Raw genomic sequence first — 15,843 nt, forward strand, 5'->3', positions numbered from 1 at the left:
CTATTGCCACACCATTTAAATACAAAGGCAAACTAATCAAGGCTGTCGGTAGACTTTAAACAAAATCCAGTTTTTAAAATATCCAGAAAAAAGATTGCTCGGGACAAAGGTTCTCCAAGAAGTGATGTTCAAATCCCAATGAAATTATTTCTCACAGAGCTTCCATTTGATTAAAAGCCTAGTTCTCACATCCTAAAGGGTTTTTCAGATAGCCTGGGTTTGGGTTTTGGGTTTTTTTAATTCTCTTTGCAGAGTCACAATAGTTCTCCAAATCAAATGAACATCAGCCTCCAATCCTTTGGAAACCATGACTTAGCTTAAAACCCATCACATGCTATACCTCTTAGGTCATAAAAAGTAAGAGGTAAATCCAGGCAAAGGAATTACTTTGAAGCTGAATGAAGGGAATTAGGGGATTACTGCAGCGAGGCACCTGCTGAGCTTGCAGTGTCCTTGAAGGGCCGTGTCCCCTGGATTTCCCTGGGGATTGGGAGCCAGGCAGTCACTGCAACACAGCCCATTAGCATCAGCCCCAGTAGTAACAACTGAGTATCTCTGACCCAAGGGTCATCTCCTTCTCTCCAAGTATGGATGTTTCCTCTCCATAAGTTCTGCTGCTACAAAGAACTGCATTCTAGCTATTCACATGCAGAAGCAAGTTTAAAGTACAAATAATTAAACAAACAATAATAAAATGTCTGTACTGGTAAATGCTCATACAATTCTAAGACATGTCCATTCTAAGACGTGGTTAAAATAACCATCATTGTGCAGGTTTTCCCTTGCAGAGCAGATGGATATTGTTAGGAAAAGAAACAAATTCCACCCAAGAAAACTAACCAATTCCACAGCACTCAGGTTGCCTTATAATATGAAGCTTTCTTCAGCATGCCTGTGGCATCATCCTACAGCAGATCATTTAAAATAAGCAGCAATGCAAAATTTTCAGAATTGAAGTAAAAAAATGTTAACCATTTGCTTTGTTCTTCAGCTTTCACCTGAGCCATATCTGATGACGACATTTCTCTTACAAACATGCAGAGCTAACAACAGCAAAAAAGGAAAGTTTGATTTAAATGTGAATTACAACCCATACAACGGGTCTGCTGGCAGCACCTTCCATCCAAGCCATTACTCAAGCAGCTTGAGTACAAGTTTGGGTTTTACATGAAAAATCTCTTAATAGAGTACCTGTTGAGAAGAAACAGCAGAGGAAGCTGAACCAACAGATGATGAAGCAGCAACAGCTGAATGATGAGGTGGAGGGCAAGAGGGAGTTGGGGGCTGAGAATGGGGTAAGCCTTTAGTAGGTAGCTTATTCTGTGTAGAGCAGAAACAGGAGAGTTATCCAAGAGACAGTGATATCAACACAGGTTAAGTTCACAGTCATGCATCAAAAAAACCAGAAACATAACAATGACAGCTCTACTCTTCTCACTACCTCTGCACAGTAAGGGCCCATGGAAATCATCATGGCATCTTCATCCTAAATGGTATTACTGCACTATTTCTTTAATAGAAATATTCACGGTGGGCAGTAAGGTAAGACAGTACTGGGAGAAAGCATAATGAAATCCAGCGAAAACCAGAGTGCACCAAGTACCACTGCTCAGCAACTGATTAGAAACTGTGAGCAAGCAGTGTGTGCTTAAGCACAGGACAGTTTATTTGAACACATTTCTCTCCTGCTAAAGTACTCTGATTAGCTTTATGATTCAGATTGCTTCACCTCAATTAAACTATGCAATAATATTCAAACAGCACTTTTTACTAGTTTCAGTGGAATCCACATTACTTTTCAGATCCACACAGAATGAGAGGAAGTTAAAACCAAAACCACTGCAATTTCTTTCCCTTCGTGAATTCTTATACATCTTCCAACTCAGCTGTTCTTCAGGTGCAAAACTTAAAATTCACCTTTGGAAACTCCATGTATCCAAACATTGAGGCGAGATGTGCTGCTTTCTCTTTAATGTTCTTTTTATGGAATTCCCTATTTGCTATGGTCTGAGCTCTTTTCTGCAGTGACAGCCAGGGAAGGACAGCCAAGAAAAGAAAGAGAGAGATTTCAGTTAAAACCACATCCATCAACAAAACACAGAAGTTTGTAGAAAAGACTTCTTATTGTCTTAATACGACCTACAGTCAACAGAGAACAAGCCAGCAAAACCACAGTACACAGATTATCACAGGCATTTAAGAGACAGAAAAGAAAAGAAGTTGCTTGTCACCTGTTTCATTTTTTCCTCCAGGTGCTGAAGACGCTCAAGCACTCCAGAAAGTACAAATGCAGCAGAACAGGCAGAGGCGAGATTTTCAGAGGTTTCTGACAGACTGGGCTGGGGCTCTGTTTTGTGCACAGTCTTTGCTCTCCTGGCCATATGATCAGAACCATTTAAAGACTGTTTGGGTTCCCTGACCTCATGTTCACTCCTAGCTACCACCTGAAACTGGGAAACACTTGAAGTGAACAAAACTCTTCTTTCTGCACTACCATGCAGTATATGCAGCTTTTAAGGACGCTTCCGAAAGAACGGCACAGTCATGCACATAACGAGAAATCAAATGTTCTCACATCACTCTTTGCACACTGCCTACTGCACTCCTGGTGCTTGTGCACATGCACTGAAATAAATCAGTCCTGCACAGCTTGTGCAGGCCTTGACATCCTTCTCCACGCTTCTGAGTTTTTGTGAATAACCTCAGACAGCAGCAGTGCAGAAGAACGTCTCCTTCTAGGGTTTACAGCAAAGGTTCTGGGTTGGGGTTTTTTAGCAGCACATCTGCCTGAAGCTAAGCTTGTAATCAAATTACATTTATGAGGATTTCAACAGTAATTCTTGCCATAGTTCTAGATCTAGTCTGACCCAAATCAGCATATTATGTGTTTCAGATTTAAGGCATTTTCTGAGGAGTTCAGAACACACCTCTGAATTTGAGTTCTCATATAAAATAGCTTCTGATCTGCAGATTTCCACATGCAATACAGATCTCATTTCACTGCAGACTGCTCTTGAAGTGCCACTACAGGATGTTTACTTCAATTTAAAACTCTGATGAAAAGTATATCAATACTGTTTGAGATGAGATTGCTTTCAGTGAAAGTACTAAGAGAAAAATTTAGACTTCATTTTTCCCCATATATGTGATGCTGCAAAAGAGCTTTCAGCAGAAATTCTTATCACAAGTTCTACTTATAAAAATGAAATACCTGGGCACCAATATCAGCTTTCCAATGCTCAAGCTTTTATCTTAGATACTTTTGCCAGGTTTCTCTCTTAGCCTTATCATTACAATAACCCAAAACATCGAGTACACGCACAAATTTGTGGGCACTGCTGTAATTTTCTCACATGTTAAGTGTACCTGTGTAATTACACTCATACAATTTGGAGTCTAGATATGGTAACACAGAATCAACACTTATGTTTTCAGGGTATTTCCACACTTTCAGAGAGTTTTCTCATCTGACAAAACAGGTGTAAAATAGCCTTTACTTTCTAATAGCATTTTCACAATTTCCTGCTAAATGTGTCAGTGAACTCTGCAGTTTCCATCCAAATATTGCTTTGTATCTTATGTAGCTCTGCAATAACAGCGAGTTCCCAGCAGTGAGAGAAATGCTGTGCTTGCCAGGTGTTACCCACAGGAGCTTCCTACCTGCCTTTTTGGTTGAGGTGGAAGAAGGCTTGGATCCATTGGTTTAGCAAAGCGAGGATTAACAGGAGGGTCAGAGGAGAGCAGGGCTGGTCTATCTGTTAGCTCCTTGTAAAGCATTTTTGAAATTGCAAAGACAGAGTAAAGGAGGGAAAAAAAAAGGAAGACAGTAAATAGGATTCAAAGAATTTCTGAGGCAGAAAGAAAGAAAAGCTTCTTTTAAAGATGCATTACTATGAAGCTTAACAACACATTTTGCATATTTTTGCCACCTGCCCATTTTATAAGCAACCTCTACCATCCAAGATATACTTAAATTTGAACACATTCAGTACTTTTTAGCAGAGTTTATGACCAAAATAACTCCCTTCAGCATGGCCAAGGAAATCTCTGGCCATTTACCACACACCAAAAGCTGAGGGCATTGACAAGTAGCCAGGCAGTGTGCAAACAACTTTGGTTCAAGGATAGACAAAGTCACTGGACATCTATAAAGCCTACACTATTGGAGGACCTAAATATTTAAATAAACTGATACTAGAATGAAGAATCAAGAAAGCCACCATCTTTGTCGAAACATCCACACCTTGCTCGTCCTTCCTTCACGTCTTTCAGATGACAGATCTAAATTCTGCTAATTCCAACTATTTCTGGCTGAAGTATGATTTTGAGCTTCTCCCCCCTACCCTGGCAGCATGGGATTGTTTTGAAAATACCTCTAGTCACACTAACAACAAACCATGAAAACGCTGTACGATGCACAAATGTATTCCACTCTGCCTAGTTCTGGAAGGGAAATGGCAGCCAGACATATCTTGCAAGAGATTAGGTTTCCTTCTGACACTTCCTAGATTTTCCAGAAAGACAGACTCCACAGGATATGCAGTGTCCTTTATTTAAAAAATACAGGCAACAACAGGCCTGCTGCAATACTGTATGCAGCCACCCTAGACTACTTCCAAACACCACAAATCCTACAGGCTCGCTTCCATGAGATTCCTAGACACAGTAACAAGCAATATGTTATTGTCAGACACATCAGTCAATCTATATGAGTTGCATTTGTTTACCAAATATTGAGAGAAATACTTTTAATTTGCATAAAGTATTAAAAAAGACAACCCACTCCAAACACCTAAGAGACTCCTGTCTTCCCTGGGAAATGTGCATCACCTTCACAAGGAGGGACCACAGCTCAATTTCAGAGATGGCTTTCATGTTCATCTCTGACCTACCTGTCTCCGCAGAATTGTGTTTGAAGCATTCTCTTCAAACTTTGCCAGCAGCTGAGTTGCCATTGATCTGACTTTGTTCTGGTTCGTTCCTTCTCTGCATTCACTCTGTTCTTTCCCGTTGTTTGTACCCTGGCTTGGAAAGCCTGAAGTCTGCAAGGAAACAACAAATTGTGATTTTCTTATGTTTCCTACAACACTTATGAAGGGAGAGGAGGAGAGAGGCAACATCCTTGTCAGCAAAGGGTGAAAGGAAATATAGTCTGCAGTATACTAAAATGACATGTTTAGCATGCAAAAGTCGCCAAAAAATATTTTCTTGGGTCCCAGAGTACAGTAAAAGGGAACAATAATCAGTGCTGCTCTTCGTAAAGCAGAGTCACAAAGGTGACTAATCAGAGAAGGGCTAGAAACCAAGCTGCAATGCAAACTCTTCAAATAAAAAATTGTCTAAATAGACAATTAGGAAAAGGAAAAACAAACCAACACCTTAAACGTTCCTGTGTCAGAACAAAAACTAGTGCAATTTAGTTACTGCTCTACTCCCCACCAAATGATTAAAATTAATTCAGCTCTTCTTTAGTGCATGCACAGTAAATTCAACATTTCAAGGGAGAGGTTTTCTCTGTGCCACGCTCCAAAGGCCAGACCTTGGCCCCCAACTCCCACTGCTTCCTCAGCTCTGGTGCCCATCAAGGAGCTGGACGCAGGTGGGCAGTACTGAACACCAACCTGCTCAAAGACACCGAAGAGTCCTTTCCGACGCCTCTTGTTTGTCTCATTTTCTTCTGTTTTCCCTTCAGCCTGAAAGGGCAAAGCCAGAACAAGTTCCATGGGTTACTGCAGCAATTCCCAAGTCTACCCCAGCAGCTCCTCCCAGGAGAAGTTCCACCCCCAGGCAGGCGAGGTCTGGGCTGTGCTCAGGTGAACCGTGCCAGCACCAGGGGGTCTCGCTGCCCTGTCAGCCCCCCCAGCCCAGCAGGACTGCTCCTCATGCAGGTATCAGGGCAGTAAAAGTTGTCACAGCCCCTGACTGGGAGCTCTCACTGGACTCCAGGGCATGAGAACACATGCTTGCACACTGTGCTGAACAGGCTCTACAACCTGGTGTTCATCTTGGCCTCTTTCAGTACTGAGGAGTTCAGAATTCATAAAGTATTAACATATCCTTGAAGAAAAAGGTTTCACAGCATGAGTTATTCTGTGAACTTTCAGCTAGACTGCACTGTTTTCCAGAGAAGTAACAAAATCCAGAAACCCTTCACTCTTTCACTGCAGCCCCCAAACCTCTCTTGAACCATCTGTCTGCATGCAGATCATGAATTCATTGCACAGTCATACTTCATTTTCCGAGCAATTACTGGCTGCCTTAAAGGTCTGTCTCCCTCCTAAGGCTCACCTCCCTGACTACGGCTGAACATTACAATACGTAAGCAACCAAACTGCTTCTTTTGTGCTCAAGCCATGCACATATTTCATTATTTTACTCAACTAGAGATTACACAAATAATAATACTTCATACTCAGTCTGCACAAACTTGAAAAGTAGTCAATGCTGGCAAATTTTTATCACTTCTTATAACATTCAGTCCTGAAGATTTGATACGGTGATAATTTATGAACAATAAACTATATTCCATTTATTGGCATTTGCCCATGCTGTAACTTAGTGCCTGCTCAGACAACTTAAAAAACCCCAAAAAGGAATAAAGAAAGATCAAAGAATGCAGGTTTCCCTTTTACATACAGACTGTTTGTAATAAATCATTATGCAATGAAGACGAGTAATCCCAAACAACTTGTGGGCAAACACCAAACGAATCAGATGACAATATTTCAATTACTTTGCTCTACTACGTTGTCTTTCAAGCAGCAGCTCAGTAAAGCCCAGCTTTGCACTGCCTACAGTCATCAGTCTACCCAGAAAGGGTGAACACAGAGCAGCACAATGTATTCTGCATAATAGCCTGAGCCACATGAAAGCAGATTTTGCTTGAGTGAATGGAGCAAAGCAAGATGCTGCCTTTCAGAAATGGGGCAGAAAGGACTCTCATTAACACGCTGACAAAGAAGTGAAAGACAAAGCAATTTAATTGCTGAGCAGGACTCCAAAAGGGCTGCGCCCTGCATTGTGTAAACACCTCCATTCATTTATTAGTCTGGAGCACAGGAAATCTCAGTTCCTCTCCAGCCAGGCTGACACTCGGAGGAGAATGGAAAACATGATCCAGCTCAGCACAGGCTGCCAGAACAGCCACAGCCACCCCAGCTCCAGGCCCCGCTTCCTGGTCTCTCACAGCCTGCGCCCAGATAAGGATCCCTCCTCCAGCCCAATCCAAGGACAAACTGCATGCCATGTAAGTTCAGTTAGCAACACTCTCTGCTCAGCTAAAGCCTGACAGAACATTTGATACCTATACACCTTGATAATGCTCAGCACCACTTTCTGCAGGGGAAAGAACCCTAAAACTGAAGCCACTGCCAAACCCCGAACTCAAGCAATGCCTTTCCAAGGAGCTTAATTTCCCAGCTGGTTATGGCACTCCCAAGTCTGTCCTAATCCAAGAACCCTAACCCACCATGCTTGGTTTCACAGCCCATCCATGACAGAGCTGCAAAACCTTGCACAAAATGCCTTGTTTCCCAAGCTGATTTGGGAAATAATACTTCCACTTCTCATTTCCAACCAGCTCCTGTAGTGTGAAACCAGAGGGGCCCTTCAAGCAAATCACCTCGTGCTTTCATGTACTGCCAAGAACTCCAGCTCCTGCTAGGACAGAAGGCTTATTTCATGACAGGAGGTTAATCAGAGGCTCTGTGGCTCAGTAATGGAAAGCTCTCCCCACTGCTAAAAGTCTGTTTACTTCTGCAAACAACTCACTGAAAAACAACACTGTGGTCATGATAAAGGTTTTCCTTCTAAAGAAGCCACCCACAAGAAAAAGCAAAGTTTATTCTGCCTGTTTGGTTTCTCACAGCTTGGCTATCTGGGAACTATGTCACTTAGTTTTGTGTATATGTGGGTGGCAGGAAAAAATTATTTCCTAACAAGGATATTTTAAGTTACCGGACAATTGACTGTCTACAGGTTTTGAAAAAGTGTTTGCAGGATGGAAAATATTCAAGACAAAAGTCAGTGTAAGAAGTATCTGGAAATTCTGAAGTAATTCTTCAGGTGAAAAAAACAGAAATCATATTTCTACCAGACAAGAGAGCAACAAATATAAAAAGCAGTATATTAAAATACTGAGAAATGCAGTTGATGTGTACATGTGTTAACTCAGGCCTCTGCAAAGCTTCAAGGCTCTGTAGTCCTTAACCACAGCATGTATGGGCATGGATTTTTTTATAATACAGGGATATAACAGGGCCTGTCAGTAAGTATTCATTAATAAGTAACCAAGAGAGAAAAGTACACGGGCATGACTAAGAGATTGTTATCCCAAAGCTGCTGATCAACCTGCCCACTGTTTGTCACCACAGCAGGTTGCCTCTGTAGGAATTGGAAAGCTTCTCTTCAGAACCCTGACAGCATCCACAAACTGTGCAAATTTGTGCTTTTTTCAAAAAGCACAACTCCCTCACAATCAATAGTCTAGCTTAGCACTGATTATTTGAACTGGTATATAATAAAATGGCTGTGTATTTAACTCCAGGAATACAGAGCTACAGGACTCGTTTTCTGACAGGTAGAAATAGCTCAGAAAATTATAGCAGTATAGCAGTATAAATTATAAATATAGTATAAGTATAGCAGTAATATAAGTATAGCAGTATAAATTATAAACCCCTTATTTCTAAGCCTGAAAGTTTATTTTCATCTTTTCAGAAAAATAAATATTCATAGGGCAAGACTTACTTCACAACTCACCTTTGGTACTCGTTTTCTTGGAAAAGTTAAATTTATATAATTATTAAAGATGAAATTTGACGATTTTGGTGAACCAAGATCATTATTTTCTCCATTTTGTTTCTCAGCAGTATCTGTTGAAAAAACAATTGCTTAGGATATTTACTTAGACTTTTTTTTAAATTATTCTGATTAAGCCAAAGCTTTCCAGTCGAGTGCTGGTAGCAATTATATATAAGGAACACAGACAAATAAAAGTAAATATATACAGGGTAGGGTGTCTTTTTAAAAAAGGGAGGAGAAACACAAGCATGAATGTGCTACCAGGGAATCACACCGACAACTTCACACATGCCCTTCATGATGTCAAGCAGCAGTTATCCAGCTGCTCCTACTCCCTGAAACCACCAAGGACCCACAAAACCTTGCTCTTCAATCAGATTCTCCCCTGTTTCCTGTGTTAAGCCCGAGGTAACTTGCCAGCCAGAAGGGCTCTGCTGGTGATTTGTGGGAGCAGACAAACTCCCCAACTTTTGTGACAGTTGTGAAGCCGGTATGTTCATTCCAGCGCTGGATGCGTGTGGGGATCGGTCCCCTAAAATGACACGCGTGCCTCTGGGAGCTCCAGATCCCCCTACATCTCCCTCTCAAACACATACACATGCAATTTCACAACAGGTTCATACATATTCATTCCACTGACTTCACGTGACATTTGCCACTAATTCTTCTTTATCAGGAAGGACTCCGGGGTCATGTTGCCCTGCACTCTCTGTCTGCCCCCCTTACCTCTGTCCTTCTGCTGAAGCGGTTTCTCTGAGCACAGGTTTTTGCGAGAACAGGCAGTCAGACCAAACAGCTGTTTGCAAGCTACAGGGTTAACCCAAAGACGTACATTTCACCTAAATCAAAATGGATTTCTGCTCTGGGAGATTTCCACCCTGCCTCGCAGGGAGAAGGCTCTTGGCTGAAGAGCAGTGCTGGATGGAGGCTGCCCCTTCCCCCCGCCCGGGCGCGGTGCCTCACCGACTGCGCGCAGAGGCGTGCCGCGGAACAGCTCGTAGAACTTGGACAGGTAGAGCACCATGCTGAGCTTGTCGGGCTCCCCGGCCGAGCCCAGCTCCTTGCCCGTGGTCACCGGCGGGATGCCGAACTCGCGCTCGGCCACGTCGAAGGCCAGCTGGTTGTTCCTCACCGCGTCCTCCTCGTTCAGCGCCTCGAAGTCGCTGCGGGGACAGCACAGCTCATTCCCGGCTCCCGTCAGGAACACACGGTGCCCCCGTGGCACAGCGGCACCAGCATCTCACGGGGTCAGAGGTGTAAGAGCCTCACACAAACCCCCTTACTGCAAATACTGACTTTGTCAGAAATGTAATTTAAAAGCTTTTTCACTGAACTGGACCGTGATGTAGTCCCACAAAAAAAATTCTTTATTTACTGGAGAGATCCAATTCTTCCTCCAAATACAGCTGAACTACTACTGACTTCATCCATTAGCAATAGATGGCTTAGGTTCAATTAGTTTTATAAATCATCAAAGGCAGGGAGGAATAAATTTAGGACATTCCATCATTCTATGGAAGTAGCATATTATGTGTGTGCACACACATGCACAGGCACTGCCTTTCCTTTTTTAAGGTGTTACACACATGCTTTGAGCAGGGACCTCCTGCCCAGGTCATAACTGAATTTAGCAGTGCACTAAATAAGTACATCACACATCTGGAATTCTGTTATCCACTCTCTAATCCATTTTCTATGGGACCTATTCTAAGACTCTGATCTTTTGAACAGCTTCCAAAATTCATGATTAAAATAAACATGTGAATAAATTATAAAGCTCCAGGCAGGGCAGTTTCTTTCTCCTCACAGTGGAATGTGAGTTTTTGAATCCCCAAAGAATTTCTCCTCTTCTCCCCCCCACCCACTGCCCATTTCTGGAGCTGGGGGCTGTCACTGGCAGCCACCTCTCCTGCCTGCCTAGCTTTCATCCAGCCAAGTCCTTCTGCAGGCTCATTGAATACAAGAAGCCAACAAGATCCAAACACAACATTAATTGAACAGCAGGAGGTCTGTTAGCTCAGGAAGATAAATTTATCGACTTGCTGAGAGTAGTGTAGGGAACGTGTTTTCCACAGGCAGCAAAGATTACTTTGCTTTCTGTATCCTCTCCCCAAAAAATATACAGAATTCTAATTCTTTTAAACCAACCCAAGGCAAAAAAAAAAATTCCTATTCTTAAAATCTCAGCTCTTCCTCTGGCAAAACTGTACAAACAAGCAACCTAGGTACCACTCTTATTTTTTTCTAATTTATCACACCTCATAAAAACGTTCAACCATTCCTTTCATTTATCCACAATAAAGAGAGGTTGACAGTAATTCATGTGTGACTCCTAAGGCTCTGTAGGAAGACAAGAGAATGCATCCACTGCATTTTGAAGACTGGTGAGAAGAGAGAGTCACCCCAGTGACTGCATCCAGCAGGGCCAGCAATTGCTATTTCCTGACACCTGTTACACACTGATCTTCTTGTATCTGACTATGGGACATTACAAAATATTCAGATGCATGGATTTAGGTCATGCAGCACTAGGACCCCAGAAACTGTGCCAAAAGGGGAATGCTGGCTTACGCTCAGCCCCCAGGGCAGGTAATTTTCAAGGCCCAGCCCTTGCTTTGCCCATGTGAAAGGACTCTGTGCTCTCCTGGACATTGCTGTGCAAATCCTCCATCTCCACGGTCCAACATTTCCCTCTTTGACTGTCACAGCAACCAGTACAACTCATGGAGGATGGCTCATTCAGGCTCACCCAGCATTTCTGTAACTCAGGACTGTGCTTTATGGCTGTGGTTTCAAACAGGCACCAAAACCTGTCTCCAGGGATCCGGGAACACAGCTCTACACATTCCTCCAGAACCGCAAATTTCATTTTAAATAGACACGACTCCCACAATCATGAAAAATCATAGGGTTAAAACCCTCCTAGCTCTTTGAAAGCACATCTATTTCATTCTAAACAGCACACAAGGACATACAGAAGAAACAGAGCAAACCCAACCCCACCCTCCCCCCCTCCACACCTAGCCATGGCGGGCACATCCTTGCAGAAAGCAGCCACAGAAGGGGACACTGCAGAGTGTCAGGGTGGCTCTGGTCTTACCCTGCCCTTTGCAAATGCCTGACCCGAGGAGCTCCACAGCTGTCACTTACATGAGGTCAGGCCTGAAGCGATGGATGATGGCACACAGAGCAAGGCCACTTTTCCAGGAGCTGCTCAGGTCGGTGACATTGACGTTCCGGTATCCCTCCGTCTGCTTCTGGCACCACGTCAAAAGCTTGTTAGGCCGAACATCTGACTCTGCAGAAAGGGGAAAGCAAACCTTTCAGTCAGCTTCTGCATGCTCAGAAGGACAAAAATGTTAAGCCACAGCAAACAGGAGAGGCCACTTACCCTGTCTGGTGAGGTTCACTGATCTTCTGATGGAGCTCACTCTTTCAAGAGGACACTGCTGTAGCTCATTGGTAACATACAATTGTCTCACCTACAAGGAAAAGCAATTACCACCACAACATCAGACAAAAAACCAGTTTTGTTTCCAGGTTAACTTTATCAGCAGCTGGTTCTAAATTAAGGAGACTCCTGAAGATTTTATTTATATACTCCTCGCAGCTCTATTTACCCTTGGTAAAAAAAGAACTGATTTCACAAGCAAGCCTTTTAAGTACTGACCTGGTGAGGTCGAACACAGCTCGAGTTCAAGTTCGGGTATCTTGTTCCCGGGTCAATGGTGTACTGGTCAAAGTTCTTATTAATGTTTTCAGGGGTCGTCTGAGGCAAGAGTCGATAAATGCTCTCTCTTGCAGAGGAAAAAGATGCAAGATTTATGTATTAAAATAAATATTTATTTATAAGACATTGGGGGTTTTTTGCAGCTGCCTAAACCTTATTTTGGTTCCGCCAGGACAAGCGTTACGGACCAAATGCAGAATGCATCCATCCCATTTCTTATCCCCACTCAACGGAGGGATGCCAGACAGAAAAAGAACAAGACGGACACTTAGAGCTTATGCCCATATTTTCCTGAGGCAGGAAGCGAGCAAGAAAAAGGAGGGGGAAAAAAAAAAGGAGGTTACATCATCTAGTCATCTGGTTTTGCTTTAACATCTACTCAAGAAGTAACTTCTTTACCACATAACGGCACTAAATCCTGTCATCCTGCAACTCCTATAACCACCACAGCTTTTTTTACTATGCTGTTCAATTTTCCATTTGGGACTGGGCCGTGTTTGAGTCATCCCACAGGCTTCTATCTTGAAAATTCCCAAAGTGCAGTAGTTAGTAAAGGTCCTGCTTGCATTCCCACAACCATGACTCTTCCTATTACGTATCTGCCCCAAAACAGCCTGGGCAGCTGTAGCAGGGCGGCTGCCTGCCAGCAGGACCTAAGTCAGCAACTTCAACCCTCAGACCACGGTGACACCAAGACTGCTGCCGTTCTTAGCAACAGATTGCCTCGCTCCAGTCAAAAATGTTTCTGGTGCAGCACTATAACAATTCTCCACATATTTATCAGCCTAAAGAGAGCACCACTATGCCAAAATGCAGAGTTGAAATCACAGAGACCAACTCTGAAAACTGTTACTGTTGAAGAATTTATTTAGACTCCTTTCAGGGTTTTTTATTTTATTTTTATGATAAAAAAACAAGTGTTGAGATGGCTGGAGGTTCGGGTTTTTTTGATACAAAGTCTCTTTGGTCTATTTCTTTAAGGATCACGCTTAAGTGACATAAATCAGTGATTTAAACCCTAATACCATCTCCCCTGCTAGCATTCTGAAATCCCCTGCCTTCTAGCCCTGCTGTGGCTCTTCAAAAGGCTGGAAATGCTGGGGACCAGAGCAGTACTCACCGTTCAGCCAGGATCTCCAGCGGGGGCTTCCCCTGCGCCCAGCCCCGCACCATCCACGCCGTGTCAAAGGCAGCCAGGAAGCCTCTTGCACAGCCAGTACCCATCGGCCAGAAGGGCTGCAAGGAGCAGGTACACTTCAGTTCTTTGCTTTTCTTAAGTTCTCACTACAAAAGCAACTTTCAATGTGAATTTGGAGCCCAGGGTTTCATACTGTCTTGGAAAAATAGCCCAGAAAGAGCCAAAATGCAACACAGGCAACACGTGCAGGTTTTAAATGTGCCCTCCTTTAAGTCTTAGGCAGGGGAAGAAGATTACTTTTAAACTTTTTTTTAACTTCTATATATAAAAACCAATTTCTTAGCCCCAAAAGGTATAGGCTGAGACAAAAAAAGAAGACTCAAGAATTAGTAAAGAAAAAAAAAAAAAGGTGCCCTTTTCACCTCCTGAATTTGCTTTGGACTGTTCTTTTCAAATGCCTCAGGCTGTCAGCATGAATTAAAAGAAAAAAAAAAAGAGCTGCAGCATACACTCTTTGCTTTAGAAAGAAAAAAAAAGGGAACATACTAAGGCAGGGAGACTGCAATAATAATTTGGATCAAGTTTTTGTCTATGATGGAATTCACTAAAATTATGCCATGCACCCAAGCTGAGGACACGGAGCTCACAGTTTTCAGACAGAGACAGAACCTGCATAAAGAAAAATGGGATTTCAGCCACAGGCTGCCAGCCAAGCATTAGCTATGACAAACTGTGGCATAATAAAGGAGAAAAGAAAAAAGGGGGAAAAAAAATCTATTGCAAAGAAGGTACCACTGTTTCAGGACACATAAAAGAGGACATTTTATACTGGAGGCTAGATTGAATGGTTGGATTAAGGAAATAAAGTAAAAAAACCTGAAAATACTACTTGGAAGGCATTCCAAGATATACCTCAAGCAAACTATCTCCAACAAGAGCCACCAGGAGCTGATGTCTGTGCCTCTCTCTCACCAGCGCAGCATTTTCAGACGCATACATGGAGGTAAAATCAAACATTGCTACATCTGGTTGGCCATAATGATTAATTGCAAAATCCAAGGAAGGCAGCTGGTAGTTGGTTGCAAAGTCAGCAGCTTCTCTGGCGTAGGACAGCAAATTGCTCTGGTTCACATTTTCCCCACAGAGCAGCAGCTCCGTATCAACAGAGTCCTGCAAGGAGAGAAGGACGAGAGATGAGAGACTCCAATATCCTCTCTGAACTGGAACACTGCAGTCTCACAGCAGGACTGGGAGCCACACATCTCACAGCAACAAGAAACAAGTGACACTTGTCATCTCCAAAAAGCCAATGCACAAGCACAGGTACTGCCCCCAACAGAAACTCTCCTTGCCCACACTTGGGCTGATTTGTTTGCAATAGATTATAGCTCCTCCCAGTTCCTTGGTGATGTGATGTTTTCAGAACATTACTTCCCTCACATCAAAAGATGTCACTCACATCACTGCAATGCTTTTCTGCACACATGCCCCCCATCTGAAACCACAGGAGAGCAGAAACACTGATGCTGTAACGGGGGGGGGCTCAGCCTCAAGGTTTCACCACATTCAAACCTGGACTGTAGCAGCTCTTCTGCTCATTTTTGGGCCAGGTTTTTCCTTGGGCAGAGTGGTAAAGGACCCTGCCTTTACAGGTCATCCTACTTAAAGGCAGTGATTATTAATGAGGCAGGTTCTATTTCCAGCCTAATCGGGGATGAGACCCCTAATCACAGATGATACCACAGAACTGCTATTAGCCCAGTTGCACCAGACACACTGGGGTGGTTGATTTTTTTTCCACTCAGAGCTGAGTAGGTCAGGAAAACAGCTCTGATGAGCCACAGCTGCTGCTCCTCTGCTCCAAACTCCCCACAGATCCCATGGGACTGCCCTCACCTACAAACACTAGCCCCACAATCTCAGGGCCTACACATATCAGTAGTGATGAATCATCTTGAAAACATCATCTTAAACAGACACCTCTTTATGGAAATAGACACAAAATCACTGAAAGTAAAGAGGATTTCAGAAAATTGTTTGAAATGAACATTACACGTTCAGTGTAAGTCCCTCCATTTCCAAGCTGTTATAACTTCAAGTGGGGTTGAAGTAATCTAGTGAGCTGGAAGAAACTGAACCCAATGTCATAGGTGATCTTTTACAGTACCACAAG

General features: G+C 43.1%; 1 protein-coding gene across 12 annotated transcripts in view; it reads right to left on the reverse strand.

Moving 5' to 3' along the window:
* Positions 1 to 15,843, reverse strand: part of MICAL2 (microtubule associated monooxygenase, calponin and LIM domain containing 2) — a gene marked incomplete at its 3' end in the record, with an annotated part of 112,475 nt that overhangs the window by 49,925 nt on the left and 46,707 nt on the right. For 10 of the 12 annotated variants that reach the window (XR_014616273.1, XR_014616274.1, XR_014616275.1 and 7 more), the window contains exons 8-20: positions 14,583 to 14,840; positions 13,653 to 13,768; positions 12,473 to 12,599; positions 12,194 to 12,284; positions 11,953 to 12,100; positions 9,766 to 9,965; positions 8,761 to 8,873; positions 5,622 to 5,693; positions 4,893 to 5,042; positions 3,661 to 3,765; positions 2,232 to 2,450; positions 1,918 to 2,019; positions 1,192 to 1,320 (exon numbers count right to left, since the gene is read on the reverse strand). Coding sequence is in view for 7 of the 12 variants with exons in the window: in XM_084208468.1 (XP_084064594.1) it covers positions 1,192 to 1,320; positions 1,918 to 2,019; positions 2,232 to 2,450; positions 3,661 to 3,765; positions 4,893 to 5,042; positions 5,622 to 5,693; positions 8,761 to 8,873; positions 9,766 to 9,965; positions 11,953 to 12,100; positions 12,194 to 12,284; positions 12,473 to 12,599; positions 13,653 to 13,768; positions 14,583 to 14,840 (1,830 nt within the window). The remainder of the gene's footprint in view (positions 1 to 1,191; positions 1,321 to 1,917; positions 2,020 to 2,231; positions 2,451 to 3,660; positions 3,766 to 4,892; positions 5,043 to 5,621; positions 5,694 to 8,760; positions 8,874 to 9,765; positions 9,966 to 11,952; positions 12,101 to 12,193; positions 12,285 to 12,472; positions 12,600 to 13,652; positions 13,769 to 14,582; positions 14,841 to 15,843) is intronic. The other 2 variants (XM_084208463.1, XM_084208467.1) reach the window with 2 other exon arrangements.

Source organism: Fringilla coelebs (assembly GCF_963513975.1).
Source record: "Fringilla coelebs genome assembly, chromosome: 6".
Classification (NCBI taxonomy): Eukaryota; Metazoa; Chordata; class Aves; order Passeriformes; family Fringillidae; genus Fringilla; species Fringilla coelebs.